The sequence below is a fragment of the Suricata suricatta genome, chromosome 13 (assembly GCF_006229205.1).
Source record: "Suricata suricatta isolate VVHF042 chromosome 13, meerkat_22Aug2017_6uvM2_HiC, whole genome shotgun sequence".
NCBI lineage: Eukaryota > Metazoa > Chordata > Mammalia > Carnivora > Herpestidae > Suricata > Suricata suricatta.
In genome coordinates this window covers 52491078-52504401 of record NC_043712.1, presented here as the reverse complement: position 1 = coordinate 52504401, position 13324 = coordinate 52491078, and the positions used below count along the sequence as shown (strand labels likewise).

Sequence of the window (13324 nt, the reverse complement as noted above, 5' to 3'; positions counted from 1 at the left end):
TCTCCCTAGCTGCCAGATTGCCTTTGGGGTTGAGACCACAACATCAATTCCTGCTGGAATTTCCATCCTCCGGGCCTGCCTTGCAGATTTTGGTCATGTCAGGCCCCACACTTGTGGGAGCCAACTTCCAAAAATACATCTTTTTCTCTTTCCCTTTTCTCTCCCCTTCTCTATATATACATCCTGTCTGTGCTGTTTCTCTGGAAACTCCTGACCAACCAGAAAATACCTTCACAGCGACATCTAGCCTGCTGGTTGACCAAATGACTAAAGAGCAAGGGAAAATTATGATTATTTTACATAATCCTGAAGTAACACAGAGGTTCATCTTTCTTACTGTTGGTGGAAGCATGTAGAACAGGATAAACTATATCCCACCAAAATAGACTATAGGGTTTAAGAAAAAGAACATGTTTGATGTGTTTTGACTAAAAAAAGAAAAACACACGATGTCCTCTCAAAATCATCCTAATAGGCAACGCAAATGTGCCAGAGGAGTGCCAGAAAAAGGACACAGAATTTGGGATCAGAAAGACTGAAGGTCTTTATTTGGTTTTGATCAAGTTATTTAACTTGTGAATCTCTGAACACCTATTTAACGGAGATGATAAAACTTCCCCTTTCATGAGAAGGAAATGAGATTTACATAAAGTGGGCCTGCCCTACAGTTAACACTCCAAAACCTGTAACTGTTGCAATTATTTCTCTCATCATTATTTCATGTGTCATGTTGATGCTGCCTTGTATGTTTTCATATGTTTAATCCAAAATCATTAAAATGCCAGCAGGTGACATGGACCACTAAGTATCATCATAATGGTACAGGTAGGTATTATAACAGTAGTTACAAGATATTGAGTATCTAATATATTTCAGGCAATATACTAGCACCTTGGATACATAATCTGATTTCATTCCCATGATGCTGTATGGCATGGTTTTCAAAGGAAGAAAGGTTGAGTTAGAAGAGTTAAAAGACTTTCATAAGGTCACACAGCTAATAAACGGCAAATAGAAATTCCACCCCAGTTAAGTCTGACTCCAAAGCTCATGTTTCCTGTTTCTTTCTGTCCTACCATGGACTCTTGGTCATTAGCTTGCATGCAGGGACCACATCTGTCTTGTCTGTATTAATGCATCTGGTGCCTCGCTTGGTGACTGGCATGCTATAGACCTGCCACATGGTGCATGCGTGAATAAAAGAAGGAAGGGAAGGAGGAAATCATTCTCCCTCAAGTTGTTTACTCTACATCTGTGGCCATGAACTGTGGATTTGTCATACTTGCCTGGATGGTGAATGTAACAGGTTCTTGTCCCACTCTCCCGTCCACAACAAAGCCTTGGTTTGTCCTATCTGTGGCCACAAAGGTAAAGCAGTCAACCTGGGAGTCCCCACCCAAGTGCCGGTAGGCCACACTCCTGCTGTCCACATCCTGCTGAGTGAAGTTGTGTCGAAGCAACACTGTCCCCCGCAGGTACAGCTGGCCGTGTTGTGGGAGCTGGGCTAACACAAAGGTGAGGTTCTCCACTGGGGTGTCAGGGTCGGTCAGCTGGAGGAGGTCAGGGGAAAGCAGGCCCATGGTCCCCTCGGCCAGTCTCAGCCCCCTGTTCCTGGTCACCGTGGGTAAAACTCTGTCCACGGTCTCCAATGTGATCTCAAACACCCCGTGTTTGGTCTGCAGCCCATTGCTGATGATGAATCTGGCAAAGAGAGGCAAGGCAGCCTTCAGCATGGGATCTTGTGTCACCATCTACCGGAATGAAATGATAACAATACACACCTTTACTCAAGGATGTGTCCTGTTGGGGGTCAAATGAAAACTCCAGGGCAGATCTTTCAGAAGGATGCTGATTTGGCCATTAAACCAGTCACTACATAACACACAAACTACCTACAACATTCTATACCCAAAAGTGCTCTCTCAACAACGTCAGTGGCAGGGGCACCTGGGTGGCTCGGTTGGTTAAGCATCTGACTCTTGATTTTGGCTCAGGTCATGATTTCACAGTTCCTGAGATCGATCCCTGGGTCAGGCTCTGTGCTGACACTGAGGAGCCTGCTTGGGATTCTCTCTCTTTGCCCCTCCCCTATTCACATGAGCTTTCTTCCTTCTCTCTCTTAAAATAAATAAACGTAAAAAAAAACATATTGGTGGCAGATTCATGTGATAGAGGAGGCTCATCAGTACTTAGAATAGTCAGTATTTAGTAGAATTCCTTGGCCCACACAAATGTCACATCCAAGAAGATCCAATGCATGAGTTTCAAGAGTCCATCCGTCTTATTTATTCATAATCTTGCAACTGTATCTTCCTTGTAAGCATTTAATAAGCTAAACTTTGAAGACTGATTATTGGGGACCAGTCTAGTGGCTGACTTTGGCTATTTAACTCATGTATTTTCACAGTAAATGTCTCATGGGCAAATCACATTACTTAGCCATGAACCCAACTCCTCTCCCCTTTCTGGGCCTCATTTTCACTCTTCTGTAAAGTAAAAAATGGACTAGACGATTGCTAAGGACCGTCCAACTTTAAAATCTCATGTGATGCTCTAATCCCTTACACTTTTCTTGTGCTTTGGAGTTATGCTAGACAACAATTACCTTCCTGGCTTAAAGAAAAAAAATTCCAGCAGAAAGTAAAGAATGTCGTGGGAGATCATAAGGCAGGCAGGACACAGAACTGGGATTAGAACCAGGTTGTCGGACCCCACAACTTCTGCTTTTGCTGTTTTTAAGACAGTCTGGTTTAACAGATCACAAAGACAGACTGAGCGCCCCTGCAGAATGGTGAAGAGAAAGCTCCAATGCCATCAATTCAAAGTAAGCAAAATCTCTCATACGACCTTGGGTGTGTGCCGCCCTAATGCACTTTTAATTTTATTGATCCCTAAACCGCATTCCACCCACCACTGCCAAAGCCAAAATAAAACGAATTGAAGTGATCCTTAGAACACGTCAATGTGTACGTTTGATTTGAAGGGTGATTGGGAGTATCATGAAATTAAGCAAACCGAATACACTGTGGCAGCTCCAAAAGGTTAGGGAATCACTCCTCTCCAATGTAATTCACAAGTTCACCACAGACCAAGGAAATATACTCCGAATAGTCATGGAGTTGTATCTATCAATTTTTCTTCATGTACTGTGGTTGCTAGAAATATTCAAGGAGGAGATATTTCTATTCCTGGGATGTAAAAATCTCTAAAAAGAACATTTTAGCAGAGTATAACCTTAAATTATGAAAGAATTTTCTTTGGTGGTTTCTTTTTAATGAGAGAAGATAGGAGGTTTCTATTTATTTTCCTAATCTGACAAATTTGACTAACAAGTTCTTTATTCTTTGTAAAATGTGTCTTGTCCTTCAGGCTTAAGGGCTGATGCTTTGCTTTTGAACAGGAAAGAACCGGAAACCAGGTTGGTTGGAGGAGCACAAAGCCACGGCCCGCCTGAGGCAAAGGGCTCAGCTTAAAGGAGCAGCTGGACAGAAAGGAAAACAGGAGTTTGGCTGAGCACAGATTTTTACTTTGAAGGCTAAACTCAAATTTTTGCGCTTTCTAATTATCTAGTTGATAAGATTGCCTACGAGGAAAATACAATGTGATGCGTAGGACAAGGAGTCTATTCCTTTTTGCTAAGTGAAATTGCTAAGTGGAATATTACAAATCAAGCAAATTTTTGACATTTCACCCACCTCAACTTGCAAAGAATATAACCTGGTTTCTTCTCCACAGCATTATGTTTACAGTCTCAGTAAAAATAATAACTTTAGAAATGCAGATTGAGCAAAATTGCATAGTTTCCTTAAAATGAAACAGTCACTTTTTCTTTTGCAAAGCTAAACATTTGCTAAATGTGTTCTAAGCCAATAGGGCAATGTCGTTGCTGGATCACGAGTGTTGGCAAAATAAGTTATTTTGGAAAAAGCAAACAGAAACACACCCAGAAAACTATCTGTGTGCTTGTCAGCTTTGTCCTCTTCAGTCACCTTGACAATTTCAAATGTCAAGTGATATGCATTTTTAAGCTAAAAATCATGATCTGTTTCTCAGGGAAAGCCTTTCATGGAATTGTGCTTTTATCCCATTGTTTTCCTGTTACTTTTTCAGGTTTCCTCCCTGGAACCTACCATCTGACCCCCAAATCAAATAAGGTAGAGGTATTCCCTCTGTGCCTCCATTTTGTCTTTCTTCCACTCTCCTCCTCCAGAAACATGTTTCATGCCTCCCATTTCAAATAAAGTGGCTCTCTAGTCCCTATCAGATCCTATGTCAAAAATATGGTCTTTTGGAAAGTTTTAAATGAGCGGTTTATGGGTTAGCACAGATTTAAGCCAAAGGATGTGTATTTTTAGTATAAAAAGTAGAATTAAAGAATTTGTGCCCCTTAAAAGCACCCTGTCAAACACAGGTGGAGAAGAAAGGGGAAAGGAGGGGAGAGATGGGAATCGATAGATAGGAAGTTCAAAGGGGACTTAGGTGAGTCACAGGGGCCATTTGGACTTTCCTCTCTGGAGAGTGAATTCTGAAAACACCTCGAAGCTCAGTCCTTCAGGAAGGCTGTTGTTATCTACAAATGCATGACCTGCGTGAGGACACGGAAGTTGTCTTCCGTTTCAGGCTGTCCATCTCAGACTCCTCCCTGCCTGATGATGGGGATCTGACCACGATGGAAATCGGCAGCCTGCCATCAGACAGATGGGAACGAGGGCAAGCAAGCCAGGGACCATGTAAGAGTAAGAAATATGTTTACTGAGGCCAGTGTTCCCAGCTGGGACACCGAGGCAGCTGTCTGTGCTGACCAAAAGCTAATAAGCCAGTGGTGAGAAGGATGACATTTCTAACCATGACTGGATCACACACACCCTTCCACTTTCACAAGTAACAATGCAAACCAGTCACGGGCAGAGAAACACTCGCAGAGGGAGACAGGGTGAACGGTCATGGTTGGCTTCCCAGTCAAAATACGCCTAGCAGAGCAAGAGCACCAAGGTCAGCACTGTTCATGTCTGCCAGGGTTGACCAGCTGATCTTCCAAATGCTCCCCCACCACCCCCAAGGAAGCCTCCCAAATATGCTTTCAAGTTTGAAAACAACCACGCCATGGCTGTGCCGGCATCCATCCCAAGGTTAAGAAGCTGGTGGTATCAAGGTAGCAGCTCCTTCTGTGGATCCGTTTTGTTGATTTTCCTTTAGTAAGGCCCCCCTGAGGAGAGACACAGCCAGGATGACCACGGTGCTCGTGAAATTTGGGGAATGACTCGCAGATTTGTCTGGGGTGCCTGCCTGGTCTGATTTCACCATTACCAGGGTGCTTTCAGGCTCTCTGCATTTCTTGGCAATAGAGTTGGCTGAAGAATCTGCCATCTGTCATGGCATTTAAAAGATAAAAATGGAATCATAAATAGAGCCAGTTCCGAAGGAAAGAAAAAAAAAAAGTCCAGCCAGCATGTCAAAATGGAGGACATTAGCATGTTCTTTTAGTACCCGGCTGCCAGCAGCTGAAGTCAGCTTGCTAATCACTTGGTGTCATCTGTCCTAGGATGTGCTGCCAAATCTTTCTTCCAGGCCAGCAGCACCAAACAATGCAGGAGAAATTTATGATTCACAAAATATTTTTGCAGAAGGTAAAATCTGACCATTAAACTCCCCCGTTTAATTAATTCTGCCGTATCTTACATTATAAAGACAAGGGGGGAAAATCCTCTGCCACAGAATTTATCTCTCCTACCCAGCCAAATTCCTTGCCAGATTTAACAGCAAGCAACATAAATTTAGGTGATCAGATTGGTTGCATAGATTTAATTTTTAAAAAGCACCACGATCACACGTTCATTACAACAGACTTTCAGCTTTGGTTGAGCTCCACTTGAGAAGCGCCACAGCAGCCCATGACTGGGTTAGTGAAATGCCAAGGGTCTTGGGCAGATGCTAGGCTCTTCCATCATAAATATGTACAACTGTTGGCCAAACATCAGAATGACACAGGAGGACATGTCTTCCCACAGGTGCAGATTCTCCATGAAGTTTTGGTATAATGGAGAAATCTCTTCAAAATGAGATCTTAGCCCAAATTCAGCTCTGATACTCAGTAACATCAGCTTAGATGACTTCCTGCACCTTTTGGAACCTTGGTTTTCTCATGCATAAAATGGGAACAAATCATCCCACTCGAGGCGGTGGCATAAGGCATTAAGGGAAAGGAGAACCAAAAAAAAGAGTCTAGTACAATGCCTGATGTATTGCACACATTCAAGTGATACTAGCTTTCCTGAACATCAGTGTGTTTCCAAGTCTTCTTCCCTAGTCTTGGGTCATCCAAGCAATACCGTTTTGCCATATTCTTCTACTACTGTACTCATAGTATTTAACTACTTTGCTTTATATCAATTCACTCTTGTAGCTAAATACATGTATTTAAAAGGACACCTTTTAACCGATACTGTCGGCTAAATGTGAAGCAGTTAACTCTGAAGAACTGTTAAAAACATATGAAGCCCAGCCTGAGACTTCTTCCTTGAAACCATCAGGGGAATTGACAGAATGACAAGGGAGTGGTTTCTCACACTGGGTTCCCCGTCGTTTATTGCCTTCTCTCTAGACCAACCCTCATCATTGCATCTTTGTATCATTGGTGGTGCAAAATTACTCTCTTTGGGAAATAGGGCCACAGACTTTTCGCTAAACAACAACGACCAAAAAAAAAAAAAAAACCCTGCCCAGGAGCCCAGTGTGCAAAATAAACTAAAAAACAATAAAAAAAAAAAAAACCAAAACAAAGCTCAATCAGTAAACTGAAGTGAGGGTCCCAGAGCCTCACCAATTCAGCCCCTTCACTTTCTGTGTCCAGGAAGCCCCAAGACGGCTTCTGGAAATCCTCAAATCTCCCTAGAATGTTCTTGAGACAATGGACTGGACTAGAATAGTGATTGCTAGTCCTGGTGGTATCACAACCCCCTGGAGAGCTTTTGGGTTTTTTATTGTTGTTTTTTGAGTTTTATTTCTTTATTTTGAGAGAGAAAGAGAGAGAGAGAGCGAGCACAAGCAAGGGAGGGGCGAAGAGAGAGAGAATCCCAAGCAGGCTCCACACTGTGAGCATGGAGCAGACATGGGGTTCCAACCCAGGACCTGCAAGATCATGACCTGAGCTAAAATCAAGAGTTGGACGCTTAACTGCTTACCAGGCTGAGTCACCGAGGTGCCCCCCCTGCCCCCCGGAGAGCTTTTAAAATTACAGATTCCTGGCCCAAGACTGGACTTAGCAAAGCCACCTCTCTGGAGTGAGAGCCAAGAATATGTTTTTATCAGTCTTCCTGGTAAATCTCTTGAAGATCTAGATATTTTAAAAATCCCTAGGATAAATGACTTCTAAAATGCCATCCAGTATGACCTTCTATGGCTGTGAATTAGGAAAATTTTAGAATATCATGAATCCTCACATACAGACATTTTGTTTGTCATTCTCAGCTCATCACAACCATCTGATGAACACCTCATCTTGGTTTCTGGAGCTCTAGATGCATTCATTCACTGGCTTCTCCAGAAGGGACACTAGTTTCTCCAAAGAGTCATTAATATCTTCAGCAAAGTGTCCTGTGAGCATTGACTGGGGAAAGTGGGAATGGAAAGGAGCAAGCAGTTCCAGAAATGGGTGTAAAATTATAGGCCCTGAATCTGATACACATGCATTAAGAAGCCAAGAAGCACCCAGTCTCCATAAGTAACCAGGAAAAAGCATCTCTCTTCTTTGTCATTTCTTTCCTCCTTCAAGAATAATCTTGGTATTGTAAAGACTGGCAGAGAAAGGGAGCCAAAGAAAGAATATAGTCACCATGATAACAACAGCAATAACAACAATAACAGTAGCCAAAAGGGCAGCTATTACTTATTTAATTCCTCCTGGGTGCCACATATGTTTAGAAGTACTTTACATGTATAAACTCATTTAAACCTCCCACCACTCCTATGAAACAGGTACTACGAGCCTCGTTTCTTTTCACAAAGAGGGCACAAGAGCACAGAAGGGTGTGTGACTTGGCCACAGAGTGGTCTTAACAACTATCCTCTACCACTTCTGGGGCAAAAGAACCGGCATAAAAAAGAATTCACAGGTTTGATGCTTTGCCTAATGCCTAGCAACACTCAAACACCGAACTGTTATTTAGAAATTGATCAACCAAATGAGTATCTGCTTGTTAAAGACATTAGTCAAAAGAAAAAAACAGAAACTATTAGTTCAGACTTCCCCCAATTTTTTAACAGCTGACTATCCCAATCCTCTTCCCAAATCATCATTCCAAAAAGGCAAGCAAAACCATCTTTAGTGACATTTAAACAATGTTTATCATCGCAGACATATTGAATTTAGAGAGACAGAAGGTATGACAGAGGAGAGTGGCGTGTGAGCACGGGTGCATCAGTGCCCTTGATAACTCATGGGGACCCGACGAATAACATGGGAGTATGCTACACTTACATGAGTGATAGTGCTTTCCTGAAGGTTGTATCTCTTTTTAGAAGATTTTGTTTTGAAGTAATATCTACACGCAACGAGGAGCTTGAACTCATGACCCCAAGATCAAGAGTCACATGCTCTTCTGACTGAGCCAGCCAGGCGCTCTTAGATATACTTTATTTGTAAACAACAGCCCTCATGTCTGGCTTTGCTGTTGTCCTTTAAGTTGCACTCTTTCAGCTGTCATGCGTCACGGCAGCCGAAGACCAGTGCAATACCGGAGCTGGAAGAGAACCCATTTTCTGCCACCTGTTGTCTTTCTAAGCGTTAACCCAGGGAAACGTTTTTGGGGGGCTCACCTGAAGGTGTCATGGGAGGCAGCTGCCTTGCTCTTATGTACGTAACAGACTGTCTGTCCTGCTATGTCCATTTGGCTGAAGCTTGTAATGGGGACTCCAGGGTAGCGGACATATTCAACCTGTCCATACCGCGGAGCGGAAGTGAGGACATAGAGCAGTTCCTCGGGTTTGTCTGTTCCATCCACAGCAAGGAGAGTGGCCGTCGTTAAGAAACCTCGGTCACCTTTAGACACCACAAGCGGTTTTGCCAGGATGACAATATCGCCTGCAGAGCAAAAGAACTTGTGGTCAAGACCCAAATTAAAAAAACACAAAGTATGTCCAAGGTAAAGGTAAAAAGCAGAGGGCAAGCAGCAGAAAGCAAAACTAATAAATACGGTATAGATTTTATATAATCATGATTAATAAAAGAATTAGGCAAAAGATATGACACAGCAGGGGAAAACATATGACCAAATAAAGATACGAAAGATGTCAGTCTCATAAATAATTGTGGAAATACAAATCAAGGTCACAATAAGTTACAATCATCTTGTAACTCGCTGATTTGCAAACATTTAGAATTTTGAAGAGGATGTAGATCTTGCACACGACTCTGGTAGGAATGTAAACTGGCACACATTTGGCATTATTTGGTAAAGAGTAGAATATTCAGACGTTTTGACCCAGCGGTTCCAGTCCAGCTGTGTCCTGGAGAGCCCTGGCACTCGAGAGACGCGGACCCGGCCCGCCAGGGCAGCACCGCTGTAACAGCCCACTGGAGCCCACAGTCACCGCTGGAGACAGCCCACATGCCCTTGCGGAAGGTAAATATGTAAACGAACCGTGGTCTGATCAGACAACTGAATTGGGGACAGTAGCAAAATGAAGGAACTACCGCTACATGCAACAACACGGAGGTAGCTTGCTAACATTGGTTAGTTGCATGAGCATGTTCCAGAAAGCCATGAACAAAAGTAAGAATATTGACACAAAATTTAAGAGGATGGTTCTCTCTGGAAGATGGGAAGAGCACATAGATGTTTGTTCCTGTTCATGTTCCAGTCCTTGAACTGGATGGCGGTTGCACAGGGGTGTAGTATGTATTTAAAAGAGAATAAATGAATGAATGAAAGAATTGTATAAATGAGTGAAGTAGAAGTGGGTCACATGTAGACTAAGGGTGCAGTTTTACAAAGTAAGGATTATAATTCAATTGTGTTCACATTCATTTAAAAAACGATCACAATGCAGATATTGAACTTTCTACTTTGTGCCAGGCACAGGGGTGAGGCTCTTTCACTGTCACACCAACTGTGACGTAACATATTATAATATTTCCCAGGTTATACGTGAGGAAACTAAGGTGTAGAAATGCTAACCAACTTGCTAATAATGATACATATAATAAAAGGTCGAGATAGAATTTATACTCAAGCCATCTGACTCAAGGACACAAACTTGAACATTAGATTATTTTGCTGCTACTCTGTAATATATCAGAGCTCTTAAATATCAACACTAAAAGAATGAATGTCCAAAAAGAACATTACTTCACACATACTTACATGTGACGTAAATGCCAAGCCATTTCTAAATTGAAAAATGCAAATTGTCAATAAAATATGAAAAGACGGTCAGTCCCATGATGAAAATAAATAAATCAATAAGTAAATAAATAAATAAAATATCAAGGAGGTACAACTAGACCAGTGGTTCTCAATGAATGGCAGTTTGGGCCCCCAGGGGCCATTTGGCAATGTCTAGAGACAGTTGTAGTGGTCATAACTGGGGGTTTCTATGGGCTTCTAATAGGTAGAGGCCAGAGATGCCTCTAAACTTCCTAGAATGTACAAGAAGTTCCATTACAACAAAGCATTATCTATCCCAAAATGTCAATCAATAGTGCTGACTGAGAAATTGTTTCAGATGATTAAATTGGTCTTTTTGATACATTATCATGCTTTTAACTCAAAATGCTATCCAATGTAAGTGCAATGGAGAATCAAAAACCATCCTAACTTGAAACAAAACCTGAGTCCCAGAGAGGGCTTGCCCCATGAGAGTCAAGATGAATGAATACATCAATAGAAGAATGAACAAAGCTGAGGACACAAAAATTACCCATGGAAAGTTTCCCCAGGAGTGGAAGATGGACCTGTAGGGAGAACGAGCATCTGGGCTTACAGCTTTTCAGCACTGCGATGGCAAAGTACGGCTTGGGGTCAACTACAGACCATGTGCCTTTAAGGTTCTCTCAAAGATTTCCACATCACTCTTGTCAGTGTGCAAATCGCAAAACACAGAACAAATGGAAGGCCTAATGTTATTTAGAATGACTCTCCAATGGAGATGATCTGAATGCTCAATATTAGGTTTAGGGCTTAGTGTAATTATTCAGTGTAGTTTTATTTAGAGATGAACAATTCCAGTCATAAAGTTATGCTACAACTTGAGAAAACTCACACTAAGTAAAAATAAACAAATACAAATAAAGTACAACACTGTGATGTAAAAAGAAGCCAAGAGAAGACATTTGTAACTTCAACAAATGCTAATAGGTTACTGTATCTGTTTGATATAAGTGTTCACAAAGCCTTTTAGAAAATTATCCCACATTGACACTGGGGGGCTCAGCTGGTTAAGCACCCAACTCCTGATCCAGGTCCAGGCTGTGATCTCATGGGACTGAGCCCCACCCCCGGCTCTGCGCTGAGCATGGAGATTCTCTCTCTTCCTCTCTCTCTCTCTCTCTCTCTCTCTCTCTCTCTCTCTCTGCCCCTCCCCCCTCAAAATATATAAAATAAACTTAAAAAAAAAAAAAGGGAGAGAATCCCAGGTCAGTCACAGCAGAGACTGGCCAGGTGCTCACCAACCTCATTTCCTTTTCTTCTTGGGCACACCACTAGAGTTTCTATCGCCCAGTCTCCCTTAATGTGGTGTGTGATGGATTCAGCCCCTGGGATGTGGAGAAGACAGGTACTTCCATAGGCTACCTCTCATATTCCTCCATGTTTCACTTCCAGAGTGATTCCAAGGCTTTCAGAGAGGAAAAAGTTGGAAAAAAAATCCCTAGATGGGTGTGCAGGACAGAGCCCTCCCCCACCCTGGTGGATGCGCTGTGCTTAGCCAAGAGCGGGCGGTCCTAATACATTAGCTGTCTGCACGGACATACTGCTTGCATTACATTTTGCCTGGACATCTATTTATGACGACCGTTTGCAGAAAGAAGAGAATATGAATAGTAATATCTAGGTTATCTGAGGGTCACTTCTTGGACATCTTCAAAAAACATATTTTATGACCAAGAAACAAGCAAATGAAATATGTTATTCTATATTCCCAAATACACAACTCAAAATCAATCAAGCTGACTTAAATGAAAAAGAGAAGAGATTCAGGACAACTGTAATTCTCTCACACACATGATGTAAGGTTTACACTGCACTCGGGGCTTCCTAGCAGCAAGGCAAAAAAGGAAGCATTCAGTCAACCAACGCACTGAAGATTCCAGAATATGCTTGGTCCTAGGAATAGAGATTCTGGGACTATCCAGAGGAACAACAAATGAACTTCCCTTCCTCACATAAACTCTAAGCAAAATTATGGGTTGCTGACAGCTGGGCATTAAGGGCTTATACTTTGCCTTGTTGAGCTTCCTTTCCAGTAATTTTTCCCCCTCCTCCTGCCACCATCCACTGTCAAGTCCTGTTATACAAATGGTCTGCTTAACTCCGGAGAAGCTTAGTATCTTGTCATGCTCTCCCTCGTCCCTAAAAGAGTTTGTGTTAGCACTTTCAAAGCGAAAGGAGCAACAGCCTAACCTTTTCAGTGACCAAGTTCTTTCTGATGATTTTTCCACTTTAAAATATATTTTTCTTTCCTTTTTTATTATTATATTGGAGATGTTTTTCCTGTGAAACTTTATTTTCAAGTAATAATTCACTTCCAGAAGATACAATTAGAGTTATCACACTGAGTTGGTAAAATTTTACTGGTAGCAGAAAACTCTGACTGTTTTAAGTAGCCTGTGTAGCCATATTGTGGGCAAGGTTGGATTTCCAACCGGCTTTTTAAATACTAAAAATATAACAAATAGAAGGACTTCTGGCATGAAGCCCAATAGCAGCAAAGCAGGTGAGGAGTCAAAGAAAGTAATCATAAATGATGGAATTTCAGGTACAAAGTGTTGCGCCCAAGTTTTTAAAATCGCCCCAAATCACCCCAAAACAAACACCAGAGACTGCTAGGGAAACCGAGTCACGCCTGCAAAAGCAAAGGGCCTTTATTACAAGCTTAAGCTCGGGCTCACACTCTCCAGCCAACCCGCTGGCCACGTGGAGAGAGCCCCAAACAAATGCAGGGCAGGGCCTTTTATGCCTTTGGGAGGGGGAGTTACAGGAAATGATGACAGGTGTACAGTGATCCAATCCCTGCCCCCACCATCAACACTGGCAGTTGTGGGAGCCAATCACACCATCCGGAGCACTGACCAATCAGAGTGGGCCCAGGACGCCCCACGTGGGGCGTG

The 13324-nt window shown here is 42.4% G+C and overlaps 1 protein-coding gene across 1 annotated transcript in view; it reads right to left on the bottom strand.

Moving 5' to 3' along the window:
- The window catches only part of LOC115275930 (FRAS1-related extracellular matrix protein 1-like), a 40275-nt gene extending 38524 nt beyond the window's left edge, over nt 1-1751 (bottom strand). The window contains exon 1 of the mRNA XM_029919666.1: nt 1287-1751. Coding sequence (XP_029775526.1) covers nt 1287-1751 — 465 coding nt within the window. The remainder of the gene's footprint in view (nt 1-1286) is intronic.
- Between the last annotated feature and the right edge of the window lie 11573 nt (nt 1752-13324).